Below are 24,219 nucleotides of genomic sequence, written 5' to 3'. Positions count from 1 at the left end.
CTTCCCTTGCCGTACGCCTCTGGTAGTAGCGAGAAACGTTTATTTAACATAATTTAGCAGGGTGCACAGTGCCTACACTTATTGGCAAGTATGATAAGGATATGTCAAATAATTTTAAAGTACTGGGTACAAATAGGTAATTTTTAAAATTTTAAATCAAACATCCTGTTACTCAGTACGGAGCCACATTTTATTTAAGTGATTTGGGTTAAATATTCACTATTTATAGGTACTCTACCCACTACTACATTATGTTAAATAAACGTTTCTAGCTACTACCAGAGGCGTACGACAGGGGAGATTGAATGGTTGACCCTTCCCACATTCTACGCCATTGGCGGAATTACTATTTTAGCGCAATTTTTCGATTCTCCAATACTTTCTCTGTAAATAATGTACTCTTCATTTGTAATGATAAAATCATTAGTTTTCGATTTATTTGAAGTAAACATTGAAGGGGAACAAGCATAGCACAAACTTGCTGTGCCGTTTCATTTTCAACTTCAAATATCTCGAAAACTAATGACTTTATTGTTACGAATGAAGAGTACATTATTTACATAAAAAGTATTGGATAATCCAAATATTACGCTAAAATAGTAACTCCGCCAGTGGCGTAGAATTTGGGAAGGATCAACCATTCACTATCCTCTGTCGTACGCCTCTGGTAGTAGCCAGAAACGTTTGTTTATCACAATTTAGTAGGGTGTACAGTGTACGTACGTACACTTTCTGCCAAGCATGGTGAGCATAATTCAAATAGCTTTAAAGTACTGGGTAAAAATAGTTATTAAATTTTTAAATAAAACACCCTGTAACTCAGTAACGAGCCGCATTTTATTTAAATGATTTGGGTTAAATCTTAATATTTTAAGGTCTAGAATCTAGAAATCAGATATTGGACATTCTTAATGAATCACCCTGTATACTTAATTTAAAATGTTTATTCGAATTTGTAGTGCATAATACGATACTTTTCTTCACTGTCGATTAAGAAAAAGTATCGTAGTATGCCCTAAAACCTTTATAACCATTTTACAATTATATCCTGAGGTATAACTTTTATTATATGATATTTAAAGAAAAAAATTGTCAAAGTCGGTTTCTTTTTGAATTGAAATAACTTCAAATTTTATAGAGGTGTTTCCGATGTAAGTGGGCCACACTGTATAATTATAGTACCTAATTAGTTAAAAATGTATAAACACTATTTCCAACTTTAAATATTTTTGAAGACTGAAACTCTGGAAACATTTGTATTAAAACTAGTAAGAATAATTATTTTACCTAGCGGATGTACAGTTTGCACATTATAATCGTCAACTTGTAGGGTGGCGTTATGACCTTGTCTGTGGTATCTAACTACGTGATATGCATTGTCGTTAACTTTGACAGATATTTCTCCAAGAAGAAGATCACTGGATCCTAAATTGTAAACTACGAACACGTTGCCTTCCACCTAAAAAATCAATAACACTATTACTAAAACTATTTGTTAATAGTAAGAATGTTTACAGAAGTTTTACATGTATATTTGCTTATATTTTTAAGCCGGTCACTCACGATACTGCGGCGTCATTCAATTTTGTCGAATTTGACTAATTGACAAAAATTTTGATCATGTGTGACCGTGCATCCAACAAAATCGTTACAATTTTACCACAGAGAAACTGGTTTATATGCTGCAGTACTGCAGAATTAATAATATCGACGATTTTGTCTAACGACACCGCAGTATCGTGAGTGGCCGACTTTTGATATACTTATTGTTACTATCTATAAAAGTAAGAAGAACTTACAATATACATTTCAATGTAATCATTTGACGTTCCACTAACAACCCGAAGTAAAACTGCATCAGATTTTGAAGTCATCAGTCCGAGTGCTATTGTATCCTCTTGCATTTCTGGCATGTTATCTTCTGGATATGTGTAGATTATGATACCTCTGTTAGGACCAAATTCGTACGAAACAGATTCTGTAACAAAGGCAAGGTTACACAGTTAAGCAAAGTAAAAGAAGAGTTATAAAATAATGTAGTCTAATCCTAGAATCATTAGGTAAAGTCTTTTCGGAAATATAATATTTTTTATTTACAAAAATCCGTTTTAACCAAATTAGGGTTTATTACACAGTAAGTAGGAAAGAGCTCAAGAAACAAAGTTTACCCTATATAGGCGAGCGGCAGCAACCCCTAAAATTACGTTATACCGACCACGAAAATCAATTTCAAGGTGAATGACCAATTTTGGCCACTCATTATGTTTTCGAGGTCTTTGAATCCGAATATGAAGTTTATTTTTATCTAGAATTGGTCTTCTTCTTGCAGTATTGTCTCCTATCGGAGGTTGGCTACCATCACAGCAATCTTTACTTTGTTGGCTGCAGCTCTGAACAACTGTATTGAACTGCACCTATACCACTCCCTTAAATTTCGCAACCAGGAAATCCTCCTACGTCCCACATTTCTCTTTCCCGAGATTTTTCCTTGGATTATGAGTTTTAGCAGAAAGTACTTTTCTCCTCTCATTATGTGGCCTAGATATTCCAGTTTTTTCGTTTTTATGACTTAGCATTCCTTTCCCATCTTCAGCAAAATATCTTGATTTGTTACTCTTTCGTCCATGGTATTTTCCACATTCTCCTGTAACACCACATCTCTTTAACCCTTCATACACCTGAATTTAAATGCATCATTTTCCTTTTACAATACCTTTCACTGTAATATTGTTTCTATGTTGAAAAAGTTGAACTGGTTTAGAAGGCATGGTTTTTGAAAAAAAAAAATAAGATTAAATATTATATTATTATTCAGATCAAATTATAGAGTGCATTTTTAAATTTCCTTAAAAATCTTCTATTTCTCCATGTAACTGGAAAATGATAAGAGATACGAAAAAAATGACACAGTACAAAAATCTAGTGATTCTTTCAAGAAAAATTTTGTTTGCCTCTTCAATATAGCATACAAATTGTCAGGGATATCACCATTTAAATTAGGTTGGAAGCGCAAGTATCACCTTTATTAAGCCTTTTAACCCTTTACCTTTTAAAAACTAAACTTTTCGCATAGATGTGATTAATGTAGTTTTACAGTTCTTGAAATTTTCTATAAAATGGTTTTTGAATGGATACGGTACCTTTAAAATGGACGGTATTATTGTAAAAAAACCAAACAATTTGTTTTTCAATTTTGGGATTTCAATGGGATCTCAGTATACCGACTAACCACTTTTCACAGCTGCTGGTGAAAAGCACTGCTGTAAAATTGACATTACTCATACCTACATTAGATGCTTTGGACGAGCACATTAAGACAGTTTATAGTCCAGGGTAATAAGGTTTTTTCCATGACACTTGAGCAGCCAGGGTACTGAAGCGTTTTCTCGACAGGTAATACCAATAAGAGCAAATTGTAACTATTTCCTGCGTAGGATCTGGCGGCCATTTTTATTTATAAACAATTAAGTGTCAAAAAATGGCATTGTTCCCTTTTTTTTTTTCAAATCAATGGAAAACAGTGAAACTTATGGTTTTTTTAGTACAAATATCTTTGAGATAATGGAAAAAGCTTTAAAATGACGTATCACAAGGTTTGATATACTCATTTATTGTTAATATAATTGCGAAAAAAGGTCGGAATTAAAAAAAATAATTTCGCCATATCTATTGTAAAAATTAGTGTACAGCTTTTGAAATTTTTGTCATATAAGGGTTCTTTGGTGCTTGATATGTGATAAAAATTTCAAAGCGATTCATTCAATTGTTTAAATTTTATTCAAATTGTTTATCCCAGAGAGCATTTTTTTTGCAATAACAAAAGTCAGAAAAAAATGACATTAGAACCATTCCACAGGTGTCAAATGAAAGAGCATGAGCTATATTTTCAACTTGGTTTAAAAAAAGAGAATAAAAAATATGCATTTATTAGTAATAAATAATTATGCAAAAGTATCGTAAATCTTTCCTTACGAACTTTTTATTTTGTTATATAAGAAATTATATATATTTATTACAATTTTTTATAAATTATGATATAAATAACATTACTTTGTAGTTGTGCACGTAAAACAGGGTAAAAAATTAATTTTTTTGGAAAAAGTTATTCAAAAAGTTTATAAGGAAAGATTTACAATACTTTTGCATAATTATTTATTACTAATAAATGCATTTTTTATTCGTTTTTTTTAAAACTATGTTGAAAATATAGCTTATGCTATTCCATTTGACACCTGTGGAATTGTTCTAACGTCATTTTTTTTGACTTATGATATTGCAAAAAATGCTCTATGAGAAAAACAATTCGAATAAAATTTAAACAATTCAATGAATGGCTTTGAAAATTTTATCACATATTAAGCAACAAAGAACTCTTATTTGATAAAAATTTCAAATCTGTACACTAATTTTTACAACAGTTATTGCGAAAATTTTTTTTTTTGCAATTCCGACCTTCTTTCGCAATTATAGTAACAATAAATGAGTATATCAAACTTTGTAATATGTCATTTTAACCCTTATCCGGGCAAGGTGGGTCCAACGAGCCCGAGACGCCAATTCTTTTATCATAAACTGATAAAAAAATGTTATTGAATTTTATGCATCACTGAATTTGCTTAGAAATATGTTTCCTTCAATATAGTCATGAGCTATTCAAAATATTCATTATCATTTCTGAAATTATTGCGTCGAAAGAATTTTGTCACGTAAAGGGGCAACACGGGCCCGTCGGACCCTGTTTGTATTTATACTTAAAGTCTAAATCTTTGTTACAGAAGTTAAACTGGCAGTCAGGTATTGTTTTTATGGATTATCTGAACGACTTTTATAATTCCGGAAATCAAATAATAAAGTCTAAACGTGAACAAACAATGTAAACATCTCTTTTATGTGAACATCAAAGATATGCTTACAATAGGTGTTATATCTATTTTAAATGAATTTTAAAAACTGATAATCATTGTTGGAATGCAATAATATTGTTAGGTAGGTACCTATACATATTTTGAAATAAATAATGCATCTGCTATCAGTCGCTTGATATCGATGTTAGTGTCGACAAATAAGCTCCTAAAATTATATTGAACTACAGTAAAAGTAGACAGTGCCAATAAAATGTCCCGAAAACAATTATCAGCTGCAGAACTAAAGATATTGCTAATAATTTATGGGATTCCTATAATAAAGTATCTCCTGAAGTAGGTGGCATTGAAAGTGACTCTGAAATTGAGGATTATCTTTCGGAAGCAAGTGAAGAGGATGATCAGCAAGTAGTATTGAGTGATAATGAAGAAGAATGTGTAGCTACAAGTTCCCTGATTTCAGAGTGTAATTTTTGAAACTTAGGATGGAATTAACTGGAAGAGTTAACCACAACCGACAGGACGTATGCGATACTGCGACATAACAAAAAGCAAAGTGCACAAAGTAATGTTAGTCCCTGGTCAAAGTGTAGATGATCCTGTTGATTCCTTTTGTTTATTTGTGGACGAAAAAATTGTAAACTAAATAGTGTAGTGTACAAATAAAGAAGCCTAAGAAGTCCTGGGGATAGATAACTGGGAGAATTGCGACTCTACAGAGCTATATGCCTCTATTGGACTACTACTAACTGCAGGGCACCTGAGTGCCAACATCCATAATGAATGTCGATATACTTTGGAGCAAGTTTTATGAACCTACTATATTTAAAGCTACCATGGGGTTAAAACGATTCAAAAACTTGCTAAGATTTGTTCGATTTGACGATAATGACATGAGGTCTGAACGAATAAGGAACGACAAATTAGCAGCAATACGTAATGTGTGGAATCAAGTCGACTAAAACTTTCAGAAATACTATTTACCAGGAAAACACATAACGGTAGATGAGCAACTTGTTCCGTATCGAGGTAGTCTTTATTTGGCTCCAAATGTTTATTACTTGTGAATAAATATTTTTTCTACAAATGTTTTCTTGCATTTCATTATTTTGTGCAAATCCTTCAGATAGATCGCACCCTCGAGGTAGACCGCATACTATAGTAGCACCTTTTTTTATCTAGATAATTTAAATTTAATTTTAATAAAAAATCAAAAAACAATATTAGAAATATATGGGTAAATATGAATAGTACATTCAAGAACAGTAGTAGGCCCAACGGACCCGAGTTGCCTGGTTACGTAAGTAAAATGTGTTGCCCGGATAAGGGTTAAAGCTTTTTCCATAATCTCAAAGATGTTTGTTCTAAAAAAATCGTAAGTTTCACTGTTTTCCATTGATTTGAAAAAAAGGGAAAAATGCCATTTTTTGACAATTAATTGTATATAAATAAAAATGGCCGCCAGATCCTACGCAGGAAATAGTAACAATTTGGTATTACTTGTCGAAAAAAACGCTTCAGTACCCTGGCTGCTGAAGTGTCACGAACAGGATATATTTTTGTCTTATTACCCTGGCCTATTATTACCAAATTCAAATTTGCTAGGCGATAAAGCTATCAATCCAATAGGCAACTTGCATATATTTTTAAATATTAAAATAATATTAAAAAATATAAGGTAACATGATCATAAAACGCATGCATGCAAAAAAAAACAAACATTGTTAACCCATAGGCTTATTACGAGACATTGAAAAAGCTATAAAATTCAAATTTCTTCTGAGGCGCGTAAACGGGTCTGACGTCACGACCCACGTTTAACTGCTAGATTTCTATGAGTCGACAACAAAGCCGCTAGGATATTTCGAAATTATTTACAAATTCATTCACATTTACTTAAAACTCTCATGTAGAAGTTGATTGTAAATAAAAGTTCAAAAAAAGATTGTTTTGGGGATTGTATTAATTCCATTTTAATCATATTATTTAATTGGAAATTCCAAGGTATTTGTGTTCTTGTATAGTTCCATAATGAGTATATTTAGTTTCAAACTGAAATTGATCATTTTGAGTGCTACTTTATAAAGTAGTGTTTTTAAATGTATAATATGACTGACTAGGGGTTTTCAAAAAGTTAATCTGACAATCTACAGTAGTTGATGTCTTCATGGTGGCAAATTTTATATTCATATATTCATCAATAATAATTCAAATTTCTTCAGAGGCGCGTAAACGGGTCTGACGTCACGACCCACGTTTAACTGCTAGATTTCTATGAGTCGACAACAAAGCCGCTAGGATATTTCGAAATTATTTACAAATTCATTCACATTTACTTGAAACTCTTATGTAGAAGTTGATTGTAAATAAAAGTTCAAAAAAAGATTGTTTTGGGGATTGTATTAATTCCATTTTAATCATATTATTTAATTGGAAATTCCAAGGTATTTGTGTTCTTGTATAGTTCCATAATGAGTATATTTAGTTTCAAACTGCAATTGATCATTTTGAGTGCTACTTTATAAAGTAGTGTTTTTAAATGTATAATATGACTGACTAGGGTTTTTCAAAAAGTTAATCTGACAATCTACAGTAGTTGATGTCTTCATGGTGGCAAATTTTATATTCATCTATTCATCAATAATAATTCAAATTTCTTCAGAGGCGCGTAAACGGGTCTGACGTCACGACCCACGTTTAACTGCTAGATTTCTATGAGTCGACAACAAAGCCGCTAGGATATTTCGAAATTATTTACAAATTCATTCACATTTACTTAAAACTCTCATGTAGAAGTTGATTGTAAATAAAAGTTCAAAAAAAGATTGTTTTGGGGATTGTATTAATTCCATTTTAATCATATTATTTAATTGGAAATTCCAAGGTATTTGTGTTCTTGTATAGTTCCATAATGAGTATATTTAGTTTCAAACTGAAATTGATCATTTTGAGTGCTACTTTATAAAGTAGTGTTTTTAAATGTATAATATGACTGACTAGGGTTTTTCAAAAAGTTAATCTGACAATCTACAGTAGTTGATGTCTTCATGGTGGCAAATTTTATAAAAAGCAGTGAAAGTTATTCTATTGGAGAAATGCGAGGAGGCAAAAAAGTAGGTACCTATTATAAGTATTATTAATAAACACGTTTAAATTGTTTATAACAATAGTTTTTAGTTACTCTGACTTTTATTACTAAAAGTTTTGTTTATTTTTAAGTTATTTATATTTTCTTTCTTCTTTGTTATGAATTTAAAATATTTATAAATTATAGGTTTTAGTTTTGTTTATTACAAAATATTACGACCAAAAGTACATATATTTGGAACATTTAATAACCAATAGACAACCAAATAACCAATGTTACAATGTACAATGCAAAAGTACAGTTGCAAATAATGTTTCTATTTGAAAAAAAAAATTGTTGATTTTGCGTACCAGATACACACTTTAAAAATAATTCAAAATTTACTTATATTTGGATAGAATAGGACGCAGATCTTATCGACAGTTTGATTAGTATAGCACAAGACTTTTGTTGGAGTGTAAATATTTTCCCGCATCTATTTGGATCTGATAATTATTAAAAATAAATGGAATAAAAATTTGATAAAATAAAGTTTCATCCATAAAATATTTTTTATTTCTTAATGTGAGAATGAAATTCATATTTTAAACTAAATATATATTTATATATTATAATAAAACATCCAGCCGGGGATTGTAGTCTGCGGTAGTTGGGACTAGTTCCCTCCTCCTGCGGATTGCAAACCCACGGGGGGTTGACCACGACCCATCTGGCGCGTCCCAATGGCTGATAGGGTGAGCCAGTGAGAGGGGGAGGTGCGACATGAAGTTCCGGACTTGTCGGAGGGCATGACGCTCCTCGCACACTCGCTGGTAAGATTGCTAAATAATGTGGGCTTCCACAGAATAGGCACCGCGGATCATGTGGTAGCACAGTTTAGGGGAGGCAGCTGACCTGTGCTTTGAGAGGATGAATGACGAGGACCCGTGTGTCGCGGGAGGAAGGACCTGGTATCAGCCCAAATCGTGCGACACATGAGCCCTTCCATGAGAGAGTGAATGACTGCTATCATACCGTGCCTGGCAGACGGGTGGTTGTTGAGGAAATGTTTGCCAGGTGTGGGGGCTTGCCTTAACCGGCCGGCCAAGTGGAAGGTAACCACAATAAAAATCCCCTCAAGCTAAGGTGGAACAGCATAAGCCGAAGGTTTGGCGTAGTAGAGGATGCTCCTACGGGACTTAGGGGTTGCTAAGCCGCTATTATGCGAACTCCGGGAAATGGGCGAATCCCTGGTTTTATTAGCCTTCCTGTGTTAATGCGGGGCTCTGGCACAGGTGACCAAAACTTCCCTAGCTACTCGTGGGATAAAACATGGACCAACAACAAAAAAATAAAAAAAAAGAGGCTGGAGTGATCTCGGACTCGGACGAGTCCTCCAGCTCAAGCACTGTCGTGGACACAATAGAACACGACAGTGAAGCATCAGCGGGAACTCAAGGAACCGCTGATACAATCACGACAGGGGCTGAAAGAATGGACCTGTCAGACAAAAAACGTTTGTCTGGGGCTCAGAAGAGGAAACAGACAAAGGAAAGAAAAATGGCAGAAGGGACGTGGGAACAACGACCACGGAAAAGGATGCAGAGGAAAGAGGGCTCTTCTAGACCTGCTATCGGGACAGACAAAGGACCCGATAAAGAAAGTAAGAAGAGACCCCGAGAGTACTCTGCTACACCACCCCAGGTCTCCAAAAAGACGAAGCAGGCTCCCAGACCTGCTGACTCTTATACAGAGGCCGCACAAAGACTCAGGATGGCGATCATAGATCGACGACATCCTGAGGTAACACTAGATCAGGCTCAAGCTGACCTGATCCAGAGTAGGATTGCGGATGCAATGGATGAAGCTCCTTCGGGGAGCAGTAATCCACTGCAGTTCGCCAGAACTACCTTTAGCGGAGGCGTCTTATGGATTACCCCCGCTAATGAACACACCAAAAACTGGCTGGTAGGTGCAGTGGAACGGCTGGGCCGTTTGTGGGAGAACGCGGATTTGACGGCTGTCGAATCCAAAGATCTTCCCAAGAGACCCAAAGTTCTTGTGTTTATACCAGGCCAGACACAAGAAGAGGGAGTTATCCGAACACGACTGGGGCAACAGAACCCAGAATTAAGAGTGGGAGGGTGGCTCCTTCTAAACAAAAAAGTAGAGAAGGAAGGAGTACTCCTGGCCTTCTCTATAGACGAAGTGTCCTTCAGGGCCCTCGAGAGGAACCGTTTCCGAGCTTATTACAGACTCGGAATGGTCATCTTTAGAGTCCTTGGAGCAAAAGATGGAGGGGAGAATCAGAATCCTTCAAATTAATTTGCAGCACAGTAAGGCTGCTTCGGCTGCCCTTACGGCTGCAAAAAGGGAATTCGATGTGGCCCTTATTCAGGAACCCTGGGTGAACAGGGGAAATATTATGGGGTTAGGGGGAGTTGGAGGGGAACTCATATATGACAGAACCTCCGAGGTCCCTCGAACCTGCATTATTATCAAAAAGAAATTTAACATACTGCCGTTAACAAATTTTTGTTTTAGAGACTTGACGGCAGTCAAGATAAGGCCGGGGAAGGGAAGGGTGTCAAGAGCGATTACGCTCGCATCGGCGTACCTTCCATATGATGCACCTGGTTCTCCTCCAACTAAGGAAGTGGAGCAGCTGGTAAGAGACTGCAGGGGATCCAGAACCCAGCTGATCATCGGCTGTGATGCTAATGCACATCATACAACGTGGGGAAGTACGAACACGAATGTAAGAGGTGAATCTATACTCGAATTTGTCATGGAAAACGAGCTGAACATAATAAATTCAGGTAATAAACCGACTTTTGTGACTAGGGCTCGAAAGGAGGTCATAGACATAACGATAGCCACCAACTACGTTAGCAATAAAATTACAAATTGGCGTGTGTCTGATGATGCGAGTTGCTCGGATCACAGACACATACAATTTGAAGTAGGGGAAAAAACATGTACCCTAGAAACCTATCGTAACCCTAGGAAAACTAACTGGGAGGCTTATAAAGCAGACCTGGAATATAGTTTAAAACAGACTAAGGATACGATAAGAAATACAACAGACCTCGAAATGGTTGTGGAGCAGCTGCAAGACACAATCATCTCGGCGTATAATGACAACTGTCCTTCAATCAATAAGGAATCCAACAGGAAAGTGCCCTGGTGGAATGAGGAACTTAAAGAATTAAGAAGGAAAGTTCGTAAAAAATTCAACAACGCAATGAACAAGAATATCAGTTGGGATGAATACAGAAAGGCCCTAACTGAGTACAATAAAACTCTGAGGAAGCAGAAAAGAGAATCATGGAGAAGGTACTGTGAGGATATAGAAAGAACTCCAGAATACGCCAGACTCCATAAGATTCTCTCAAAAGGACCTCAGAGCCCGATATATACTCTCCAAACAGAAAACGGAGAGTACACAGAAACAGGGGAAGGAACTATTAGAGAACTGCTGAAAGTCCACTTCCCCGGTTCCCAAGTTACAGACTTAACTTTGGAGAACTGCCAGAAATCAGAACTAGATACCCCTCTGTGGGCATCCAAGGAGAAATGGCAGGCAGCCAAGAAAGTAGTAACTGGGGAAAAAGTAAAATGGGCATTACACTCATTCGAACCTTATAAATCGCCAGGATTAGATGGGATTTATCCAGTACTGTTGCAGAAGGGATCCGACCTTCTGGCAAATAGAATATGTACAGTGCTTCGGAGCAGTTTGTCTCTAGGATATATTCCAAAGGCATGGAGAATGATCAGAGTAACTTTTATACCAAAACCTGGAAAAACTGGACAGGATGGGGCAAAGTCTCTGAGACCAATAAGTCTTATGTCTTTTCTGCTTAAGACGCTAGAAAAACTGCTAGATAGGCATATACGGGATGGCGTATTGGAAAACAGACCGATACATAAGAACTAGTATGCATATAGAGCAGGAATGTCAACAGAGACAGCATTACATCAGCTTGTAGAAAAAGCTGAATATGCTCTCAAGCACAAAGAGGTACTATTAGCGACCTTTTTGGACATAGAAGGAGCGTTCAATAACATATCCTTAGAAACAATCTCAAGAGCATCGAGGAGAAAAGGGATCGATGAAATTTGTTGCAAGTGGATAGACCACATGCTACAACAGAGACTCGTATATACGTCCATTCTAGGGGAGAGCATTATCGCCCAGGTCCGACGAGGGTGTCCGCAGGGAGGTGTTCTGTCCCCGCTAATATGGAACCTTGTCATGGACGATTTGCTTGAGTCCCTGGAATTGAACGGCCATGAAACCCTGGGCTATGCAGACGACTTGGTAGTCCTTGTTCAGGGAAAATTCCAAAACATAGTAAGGGAACGCATGCAACAGGCCCTTAATATTGTCACCAAATGGACTGAGGAAGAAGGGCTGAGAGTCAGTCCTTCCAAAACAGTCACAATTGCGTTCACCAGACGAAGGAAGCTGGAGGACTTAGGGCCTCTGATCCTTAATGGTGAACAATTGGAGCTGTCTAAAGAGGTAAAGTATCTAGGGGTTATACTGGACCCAGAACTTACCTGGAACCGACAGCTTGAAAGAGTAATTAAAAGAGCGGAGGCGACATTAATGCTGACCAGACGCACACATGGAAAAACATGGGGACTCTGTCCGAAAATGGCGTACTGGACATATACAACGATAGTGAGACCCATGATAACATATGCATCCTTGGTATGGTGGACAAAGATGCAGCAAAGAACCGCTATAAACAAGATAAGCAGGATACAAAGACTTGCATGCTTGGGAATAACGGGAGCAATAAAAACAACACCGACGGCGGCACTGGAAACCCTGTTAGACCTACCCCCTCTTGATATATTTATCAAAGGGGAAGCGAGGATGGGAGCATACAGGCTGCAAGGAAAACCAAGGGATAAATACGAGAACCTTGGGCATAATCAGATTTGGAACCATGGTGGGGTAAGTATATCTGATACATACACTGACCACATGGTACCAAAATACACATTTAATAGGAACTTCGGAATAGAAATCAATGACCGAAGGGAATGGAACAGCATCAGTAGCAAAATCAGGGGAACGATCTGGTATACAGACGGATCAAAAACCGATGAAGGCACTGGAGCCGGTATTTATAGTGAAACAGAGAATGTAGGACTCAGTTTCTCACTAGGAACATACACAACTGTGTTTCAAGCGGAAATGTACGCAATTCTGCAGTGTGTCGCAATGAACAACTTGAGGGCCTATGAAAATAGACGGATCAATATACTCACAGACAGCCAAGCATCACTGAAGGCACTAATGAGCCCGAAAGTGACGTCAAGGCTGGTATGGGAATGCCGGCAAGAACTGGAAGAACTGGCCGAAAGAAATAGTGTAACTCTATTCTGGGTGCCAGGACACACCGGGATAGACGGTAATGAGAAAGCAGATGAGCTGGCAAGGAACGGTTCATCAACTTTATATTTTGGCCCAGAACCTGCTCTAGGAGTAACTAAAACAATAATTAGGGGACAAGTCAGGGAATGGGTCAAAAACAAACACAAAGAATACTGGGGGAACGTACCTGGTCAGCGACACGGGAGGCCCTTAATAAGGGAACCCTCAAAACGGAGAGCTGAGGAACTAATGAAATTACATAGGAGTCAGCTCCGCATAATTACAGGTCTTCTCACGGGTCACTGTGCCCTAAAAGGACACCTGAATAGAATTGGGCTGTACGAAGGGAACCTTAACTGCAGACTGTGCAATAGGGGAACTGAAACAGCACATCATGTACTGTACGAGTGTGAGGCTTTGGATCACAAAAGGCAGGCTATTTATGGACAACCAAAATTAAGTCCAGCAGAATATGCCACCCAACCCATGCTAGGGATGTACAATTTGGTACGTGGAACCAAGCTTGTGGATTGGGTGACATAAAAGGTAGGATGGCTGGCACAATAAGCCCATGAGGCTGCAGTGCCATCGGAGACATATGTCAGACGACCTCCAAAAAAAAAAAAAAAAATAATAAAACATTCTTTCTTTTTCTTTTTATAAGTAATTTTTTAGTAGTATCTATGTACTTACATTTTTTAAGAAATATGATATTAATGTAGGTATTTAATTTTGTTCAAACTTTATAATATTATTTGGCATTTGAGATACCTATGTTGTAAAATAAAAATGTATTTCCCTAAACTAAAAATAATATTATGAATGCATGAAAATCTTTACAAGATATTATCTGCAGAGTGCACGTCTGGCAATAAGCAGTAGCCAAAACAGAACAGTGGTAAATATCATGGTTGGTGACGTCAGACCCAAGCGCGCGCTTTTAAAGTTGTTTGAAACGGTAATTTCGGGCGCGGAATTATAATCAGTTGTTGTACGTACACTATTAATTGTTAAGACGTAATATTTTGAATTTATCATTTTTAAACATAAATTAACAATTTTATGCAAAAATATTTTTATGTGCAAGTTCCCTATTATTGGTCGTGGATGGAATAATCCTAATGAATTTTTGCAGCCCACAAAAATGCATAAATCACCTTCTTCTTCTTTTTCTATGACACTACAGCCCAAATTGAGCCTTGGTCTCCTTTATTTTTTGCCTCCAACCTTGCTTGTCTCTGGCTGCTCTTCTCCATACACGGACTCCTAAAAGGGCTTGTGCGTCGCTGTTTACTGTGTCTTCCCAGCGCTTTCTTGGCTTTCCAACCGGTCTCTTTCCCTGCATTCTAGCATTCAGTGCTCTTTTTGGTAGCCTATCCTCTCCCATTCTTATCACATATCCGGCCCATTGCAATCTTTGTATTCTAATGAAGTCTGACAGGGGTGCTTCCTTATAAAGTTGATAAAGTTCGTTGTTGTATCGACTTCTAAAGATTCCGTTTTCCCTCACAGGACGTAGTATTCTCCTCAGTACTTTTCTTTTGAATGTGTTGAGCTTGTTTTTGGATGTTCCTTTCAGGACCCAGGCTTCACCGCCTAAGCATGTTATTGGTCGGATTAAACTTTTATAGATTCTCATCTTTGTATTTCCGTGGACACTTTTAGACCGAAATATACGGGAGAGGGCAAAATAAGCTCTATTTGCCTGAGTTGCATAAATCACCTGCGCCGCAGGAATTATTATACATAATCTTTTGCAACTTTGAGTGAGATTGTTTCGCACTTTCTATAGATTCGGTTATGTATGACTTTTAATAGGACTTTTACTGCATGACTCATAAGGATTATGTATAAGGTGCCATTCTCTTAGAATTTTTTCCTTTTTTGCCATTTTCAAAGACTGCGGCCCTGTTCGAATCACCACGTTTTGTGAATTAATAATTATATTTTTTATATTATATTAAATCTATGATACATATTACATATTTATAATAATTCCATTAACACAAATTAGTAATTTTGTTTATCCTTTTCAACATTTTACGCTATACTTTATTGCGTTATTAATAATAATACTGAAAAGTAGATATTTAAAATATCCTGTTTTATTTGAGCATTTAATTGAATAAAATAATAATAGGGATTCGTAAAATTTCATTGTACCAAATAAACATTCAGTGACATTGACACATGAAATATTAAAATTTAATTCGTGTTGTGTAAGTCATAATAATTTTAGGATTTTATTATCTATAACCATTTCTGCTGAAATAATAATTGTGATTAATAGTTATATATAAAATGAAAAATAATATGTAAACAGGTTTTTAACAATCATTTTTGGATAAAATATACTGTTACTGTTTATTATGTGATTTTATTGAATAAACGCATCAGGATGGTAGGCTACATTTTGTTTAATTTTATTGTTATTTAATTTTTTTTTATTTAGCACATTCTACATATAATCCAAAGAAATAAGGATTTTCTCAGGACACTCAAACATCCAGGTAGCTGACTACTTTTTTAGTTATTTTGGTTCTATAGGAAGAAACTTACCTGTTTCCTGCTTAGAATTCGCGTCCGTTTTTTGATTATTAACAATTTAGTGCAAAAACGCGATTCTTTCGATTTTTTGCGCTCCATTAAAAAGCTAAATAGTTCACATAAAATTAAATAATTTTATTTTTTATAACATTGAAAAAGCTTCAAATACCGACTTTTGAATGTTTAAAGTCAATTTGTTGCTTCGCAAAATGCAAAATAAATGAAAATCGATACTTGTTAATAACTTTTACTAAATTTAACTTAGAATTTTAGGGTTTCACCCAAAGTTGTATATTTTGGTATTTAACTAACCCTCAAAATTGGAGACCGATCCATTAATAAGTATAAAAGTTATTCTATTTGTTTATCCCACAGACCTTTATTTTGCAATAACATAAGACAGAAAATAATGAATATATGGCAATTCTGCGTATGCCAAATGAAAGTAGTTGAGTGATAGTACCAAAATGTATTGACAAAAGATACAAAATTAATCAATTTAGCCTGAGATTTTTTGGGACAACGTTATCCATGTGTCTTTAAAATTCACAGCTAATTTGTTTATAATAAATATGAAATCTCATTGATGCCATTTTAAAGAATGGGATTTGTGTTCTTTTTTAAAAATTTTTCACAAACATTGTACCTTCACAGCACCCTCTACGAATTTTCAAAAGTGTAGTTCAAACGGTTACTAGGGGGTATCTACAAATCCACCGAGTACAAATACCGAAAAAGCAATTTCAAACTATTACAATTTTATGTGGATCAACTCAATGGATTTTGACCTTTCTTTTTTAATTTGTATGTAATTTCTACGTATATTACAAATATGCAATTTGTTTATAAATTTATTAATTAATAAACAGTCTAATTTGTTTAAACAATTAACGAAAAAAAATATTTTTTTTCAAGAATCTATTTTTAATCATAGTATCATTAATGATCATAGAAAAACTTAAAGGACACTTTAACAAATAAATTATTTTTATTAGATAATTATTAATTGAAGATAAATTATTTATTAAAGTATACCTTAACTTTTTCTATGATTAGTAATGATAGTATAATTAAAACATGGATTTTTGGGAAAAAATTATTTTTAAAAAAATTGTTTAAACATATTAGACTGTTTATTAATTAATAAATATCAGGACAAATTGCATATTTGTAATGTGCACAAAAATTACATACACATTAAAAAAGAAAAATCAAAATTCATTGAGTAGATTCCGAGATATAGAAAATGATTGTAGTTTTAAGTTGCTTTTTTAGTTTTTGAACTCGTGCATTTGTCGGCTCCCAGGTCCCCCTTCACTTACCACGACTAGTCACCAATTGAGCTACATTTTTAAAAATTTGTGTAAAATATCAGCTTTTCGAATATGTAAAATAATGTTTTCTACGGACAACATTTTTAAAGTTATTCTAAATGTTTATAAACTACAAAATTTCAAAAATTTGGCATTAGGATTTTTGACTATATTAGAAAATTTTTTTATCTCTTTAAATACATTTTGATAGTATCACTTTTCTACTATCATTTAGCATACGCGTAATTGCCCGATCTTCATTATTTTCTATCTTATGTCATTGCAAAATAAAGGTCTCGGGGATAAACAAATAGAATAACTTTTTTTAAACTAATTAATGGATCGGTCTCAAATTTTGAGTGTGTGTTAAGTACCCCAATATCCAACTGTCGGTGAAACATTAAAGTTCTAAGTTAGTTTTAGTAAAAGTTAAATTGTTAATAATTAAAAAACGGACGCGAACTCTAGGCAGTAAACAGGTAGGTTTTCTTCCTATAGGTCTACAATAACTAAAAGAGTAGTCAACTACCTGGATATTTGAGTGTTCTGAGAAAATCTCTGGCCTAAGGTGAAAACATTCGATTCCTGCACTAATAAAACAGAGCATAATTCAAAAAAAGCTTCATCGGTTTATTAAAATATCAATGCTTACCATCGGAGCATGTGGGTCCAGTAAAAGAGGTCATATCACAGTCGCAGGTGTAGGATGTCCATTGTTGGACGCAGATGCCGGCATTGGCGCACACATTGTGACTACATTTAGCTGACTGACCTGCAAAGGTTACACAAATCCATTTTAGCTTGTTGTTGATGATAATATAATGTGGTTACTCAATTACGAAGGCTTTTAAACTTCAAACACTGTCGTTTGTCAAACAGTTCGGAACTTAATTAATTTAGTAAAGCATAGGGGGTTGCGTAATTGCAAAGCGTAGGGACGCAGAGAAGCGCTAATTATATGTCACGGTCAAACTAAAGCTCATCGCCGGTATTCAAAATTAAACCGGACAGTAGCGGCAATTCAAAGTAAAATAAAATTTTGTAGATATTTTTTGCTACAATCTGTTGAAAGTGACAAATAGACCAGTGCGGATCTGTTTTGAGGTGGATGTGAACGGTGGCATTCGGATTTTTGCAGATAAAGCTAGGTGACAACTTCAATAATTATAATTGACTTGTGCTCCTACTCAAATATGCCCGGAACATTATCAAAAAAATTTAGATATTTAAAAATTTCTAAAAATATCGATTTTTTTCTAATTTAATTGCTTATAACTTTAAAACGATTCATTTTAGAACAAAGTCGTAGGGAAAGAAAATAAATATAATTAAATTTTGTAAAACATACGACTGGTTTAAAATGTCTTAAATTATTACCCTTTCTGCAAAATAGCAATAAATAGAAAATAAGGGGGCAAAAAGACTGTTTTATTCAATGTTTTTCAAACACTTTGGTTGCACTCAGAAACTTCATAATTCGCTTAGAAAATCCTTACAGCATATTTCATGTAAAAAGTAGACCACTCAGAAGTTCGCTAATTTTTTTACATATAAAGAGGTTCTCTACCTATCTAATACACTTTACGGAATTAAAATCGGATTATTTAAGCGGCCTTAGCACTGTTTTAAAGTTATAAACAATGTTTTGGTTTATAAACAAATACAGTGAAGACGTTTGAGTTGGAATAAATTCATTTTCTTGAGAAACAAATCGATTTTTATTTTTAAATTATATTTTTTTTCATAAATATCATACTAGTGACGTCATCCATCTGGGTGTGATGACATAATCAATATAATGGAATTAATTTAATTCAATTTTTTTTTTAATTCAAACCCTGTATCAATAATTATGTTAATGTTTATATTAGTGAATACAAAATTGAACAGCCCTTTGATTGAGCTATCACACGGTACCTATTCTCATTTAAAAAAATCATCGATTACGTCATCACGCCAAGATGGATGACGTCACTAGTATGATATGTATACCAAAAAATTAGAATTTAAAAATAAAGATCGATCTGTTTCGGGATGTATCTCCAGAGACGCCCATTCTCGAGAAAATGAATTTATGCCAACTCAAACGTCCTCACTGTATTTTTTATAAGCAAAAAAATTGTTTAAAACTTTAAAACAGTGCTGAGGCCGCTTAAACAATCTGATTTTAATTCTGTAAAGTATATTAGATATATCGCACCTTGAAAACCATAGGGCAGTAACTGCAAAAATCATAATATCGAGTTATGAGCATTTTAAGTTTTTGTAAAGTTCATTTTATTTCCTGTAGTTCCAAAATTTAAGCTCCAAACCTGATATTTGGTATTTTGCATATTTTTATATGAATTAAGAAGTACATAAAATTTCCGTCAGGAAATAGGTATTTTAGCACATACGGCCATATGGTTTTAAAAAATATATTAATTTTCGCAAATGACGCAGTAAAAATTTATATCAAATAACAGTTTTTTTATTTAAGATTGTACTTATTCATTACAAATTTTTAGTGTTTACACTTAATCAAAGTCTTGCATATTATAATCTGTCTGTTCGGTTTCTATTGTTGCATTGGTCACGTGTAAATCTGCATAAAACCTATGATAGTGCTCTTAAATAACATTAGCCTTACATAGTGAGAGTCTAGATCTTGTTTTTTGAGATTGCATATTCCTGGTGGATGCGAATATGCTTTACTTAGTTCCATATTAGCCATCCTCCCTCGTTATCATTGCCTTATATTAATGGTTCTGAACTCTGTATCGTTAAAGCTTGCCTTAACCTAAAACTTATTTTTAAATGTCTTCTCCACCTAGCTCATCTTATCTCATTCCAGACGACCTGATTTCCTTCTTCGTCAATGCTATTTTTGTTCCCCATTTCCTTACATCGTTTTTTAAAGTCCAATATATCCGATGTACACCTTTCATTAATTTTATAAGGTTCACCTGGTTTTTCGCTGTTGAACTACTGTGAACCATTGCGCAGGTATGTAAATTGGTCATCTTTTAAAGCCTTTTTTTGTTTCTCAATCAAAGAATACACGTTATCTACCGTATTTTGGAAGTGACCCGTTATCAAAAATTTGTGGGTAATTTTTTTAGGTATGTTCAATTTCTGTACTGCATATTGATAAATATAGACAATATACTTGTTCTTATTTTGCCCACAGTAGTTATCTGAGTATAATATTATTTCCTTTTCCCTGGCATGGTTCCTCAGAAATTGTAACAGGAACGACGCTATTTCATTTGAATCACGATTAGCAATTCGCTCGAATCAAAGACCAAAGACAGAAGTGTCCTGCATTTGTGGTCAGGTAAAAATTGTGAAATTAAATAATGATGATAATCTCCTTTTTTAATAAAATAGACTTCGCCTGAAGGAGTCGGTAATTATTGTAAATCAAAACAAGCAGTGATGCAAGTGTTGGATTCTGCAGATTTTAACATTTTGCATTTATTTCTATTTCCTATTGAGTTCCACTTCCTGACGGTGAGTATTATAGGTTGTTTCTAATGTCGATTTATCTAATTAATTTCTGTAACTGTAAATTTCTCACAGCAAGCAAAGGTATTTTTGGGCTTAAAGAAGTCTATATTAAATTCCATGTGACATATGGTCATCATCGTAGCGTAATTTCCGAACACCGAACCTTTTTCTTTGCAAAATTTTATATAATCGCAATGAATATCAGCAAGAGTTATCATCGCTGACGAATTATCTGGTTTGTTTCCTTAGGTCGTGAGATTCCACTCTAGAAATGGACTCGATGTAAATCATTATGTTTTCTTTCACGACTTCGTTGATTCTTTTTCCATTCTTATGAGTTCCTTGCTTTTCTTTTGGGATAAACCCATCTGCAGTACGACGTTGTATATTAATTTGTTATAGTCTTGTCGCTTATTTCCAGTGTTGCAATGAAATCTCTATGTAGCACTCTATGTTTTGTTGCATTCAAAGGATTTTTCCTTAGTACATCTTGCTTTTATTTTACGAGCGTGGGTCACATTTTGCACATATTGCCATATAGATCTTAGTTTTTGTTCCAATTTTAGAACCGTAGAGCATCAACTGCAGATAATGCCTGATGGTATAAAAATAAGAATCAATTTTTGAAAAAAGCCATAGGGGTGTATCTTTCTAGTGCCGAACTTAAAATTTTTTGCAGATGCTGCTATATAGCATTAAAAAATAGATTTTTTTCCCTATTAGACTGAATTCAAAGGTCATTTCATGAAAAAATTGCAGATATTGCCATATGGTTTTCAAGGTGCGATATAGGGAACCTCTTTATATGTAAAAAATTAGCAAACTTCTAAACGGTCTACTTTTTGTTCAGAAAGTTTTTAAAAAATTTGAACTTTTTTCAAAAAATTTAGATTTCAAAATTATTCTGCAAAATCTATCAGGTCGATTTTAATGAAATATGGTGAACGATTTAAATATGTTGTAAGAATTTTCTAAGCGAATTACGAAAGTTCTAATGCAACCGAAGTGGTTGAAAAACATTGAATAAAAACAGGCTTATTTTGCCCCGTTATTTTGTATTTATTGCTATTTTGCAGAAAGGGTAATAATTTAAGACACTTTTAACTAGTCGTTTATTATACAAAATTGAATTATCTCTATTTTATTTCCCTACGGCTTTGTTCCAAAATGAATATTTTTAAAGTTATAAGCAAAGAAAATAGAAAAAAATCGATGCTTTTCAAAATCTTTAAATATTTTAATTTCTTTTTAATGTTCCGGGCATAGTTGCGAAGGAGTGAGCATAAGTCAATGATTATTGTTGAAGTTGTCACCTAACTTTATCTGCAAAAATCCGAATGCCACCTCGCACATCCAAAAATAGACGTTTTTTCACAAATCCGTGCTGGTCTTAAAGGTAATAGGGAACTTGCACATTTTTTTATTACATAATAATATTTAGTTTTGTTTAAAATGAGATTTACAAAATTTCACGCTTCAAGAACTCATATTAACAATAAAACACTGAAAACGTTTGTTTTCTATACTTCCACAGAATTTATTATAACTAAGTGACTACAGCTGTTTCGGCAGAGTGTCTTTCTCTTCATTCGGCAGAGTGCAGAATGAAGAGTTTCAAATTCTGCATATTCAAAATAAAGGCCTTAAGCTATCTTTTTTAGAATCTATGGAAATTAATAAACTGAAAAATACAGATATAATTCTGCATGACCAACTCGAGAAAAACAGCTCCCCACTCCTCAACCTCTTCAGTTGAAGACTTAAAAAGGCAAACACATTGTAAACTATATCACTTGAGAAAGGCACTCTGCCGAAACAGCTGTAGTCACTTAGTTATAATAAATTCTGTGGAAGTATAGAAAACAAACGTTTTCAGTGTTTTATTATTAGATAAAATGAACTTCCATCAAGTAACGGTCGAATCCATCAATTAACTCATATTAACTTAGGTCCGGTTTCACAAACAACAAATAAATCAATGAATAGTTATTCGCCGAATAAAATTTATTAGATGTTTATATTTATATTTTGTTTCAATATATTTTTGATAATTTAAAGTCAAACTGACGAATTTACTTTCTTATGAACATTTATAGCGAGATTTACTTGCCAATGTATTCGAAGAGTAAGGATTTATTTGATTAAAAGGTAAAATAAGTCTTATTTCACGTTAGTAGAATGGAGAAATGTCAGTTTATTGGTGGAATAACTCACAAAATAAATTACTATTTGTCGTTGGTAAAATCGGCCATTAGAAGTACAAATTTAAAATCTTATGTGTATTTAAAAAAGTTCAAACGACTCGTGACGTCACATAATTATACTTTATTTATGCTAATGGTTATGTTTATATTTTAATGACATTTGTCGTATGTTATTGTAATAATATAAACCAGTTTGCTGCGATTGGAGTTTTATACAGTTTTTGAAGGAAAAGAAAGAATGTTTACTAGGGGAAAATAAAAGAAAACACTACAGGTGTTGTTTAGTGCCATTTGGTAAAAGTACAACTATTAAAAACCCCAATAAAATATTTTTGGGATTATCAGCCAATAAAACACGGCGTTTAAAGTGGTTACTTGCATGCCGAAAAAACGTTGAAGATATTTCAGTTAATACACAAGGTCCTCATGTATGTCAAGATCATATTTATCGTAAGTATAATGTCTGTTGTCTGCTTAACAAAAACACTTAAATATTAGTTCGAAATTGTCGTAACAAAAACACTCAAATATTAGTCAGAAATAGCAACTATCAAAATATTTATAAAACTTAGTGTCAGTGTAAAAACGAATGCCAAACCTAATAAATTAATGGCGAGGACATCCAATACTACAATATGTCGTCACGACCAATGAGACCAATGACAAAAAATACTTTTTTTCTGTGTTATACGTTTTAAATTATGTTCTGTTGTGATTTATAGCATTTTTTTAGAACTTAAAATCTTATGCAACTTCCCTATTGGTTAAATTAATTCTTTGACAAAACAAAAATACTATTAATATTCTTTAAAAATATCCAGAGACAATGATAACCAAAGTTCAAATTATAGGCAAAAAGCTTTATTTTCCTGTTATAAGTGTTTTTTGCGCATTACCGTTTTTGATAAATTCCGCCTATTTGTGTTTTTTTTAATTGTATGTTACTATGCATTAGATATTATTACTAAATTATAATTATTATAATATTATATATTATTAGAATATATACTATTATTACTAAACCATTCCATAATAAAATTTTGGGTCAATAATACAATATCAATAATTGTTTGTTTATCAATAGATTTCTAGGAAAACGAGATCGAGACTTGAAATAGGTATTTTGGTAACGACGTCCGAAGTGGAAGTCGAAACGTCAATAAAATCATTTTTCAAGTTAAATTGTGGCTTATTTCCCAATTAAAAAAGTAAATTACATAATTGCCACAAAGAAATAGCTTCAGAACAACTTTATTTTGAGCGTAACTTGCTTAGTTTTGATGCTAAAAACATTTGTAAAAAATAATAATAAAGCTTTTTTTAAACGCTTTAAAAAAGTTGTGAT

The 24,219-nt window shown here is 34.0% G+C and overlaps 1 protein-coding gene across 1 annotated transcript in view; it reads right to left on the bottom strand.

Annotated features, from left to right (window-relative positions):
* LOC126890321 (neurexin-1-like) overlaps positions 1–24,219 on the bottom strand; it is a 758,564-nt gene that overhangs the window by 50,218 nt on the left and 684,127 nt on the right. The window contains exons 17-19 of the mRNA XM_050659185.1: positions 17,834–17,953; positions 1,800–1,978; positions 1,288–1,459 (exon numbers count right to left, since the gene is read on the bottom strand). Coding sequence (XP_050515142.1) covers positions 1,288–1,459; positions 1,800–1,978; positions 17,834–17,953 — 471 coding nt within the window. The remainder of the gene's footprint in view (positions 1–1,287; positions 1,460–1,799; positions 1,979–17,833; positions 17,954–24,219) is intronic.

This window comes from Diabrotica virgifera, chromosome 8 (genome assembly GCF_917563875.1).
Source record: "Diabrotica virgifera virgifera chromosome 8, PGI_DIABVI_V3a".
Classification (NCBI taxonomy): domain Eukaryota; kingdom Metazoa; phylum Arthropoda; class Insecta; order Coleoptera; family Chrysomelidae; genus Diabrotica; species Diabrotica virgifera.
This window is presented reverse-complemented; position numbering and strand designations above follow the sequence as displayed.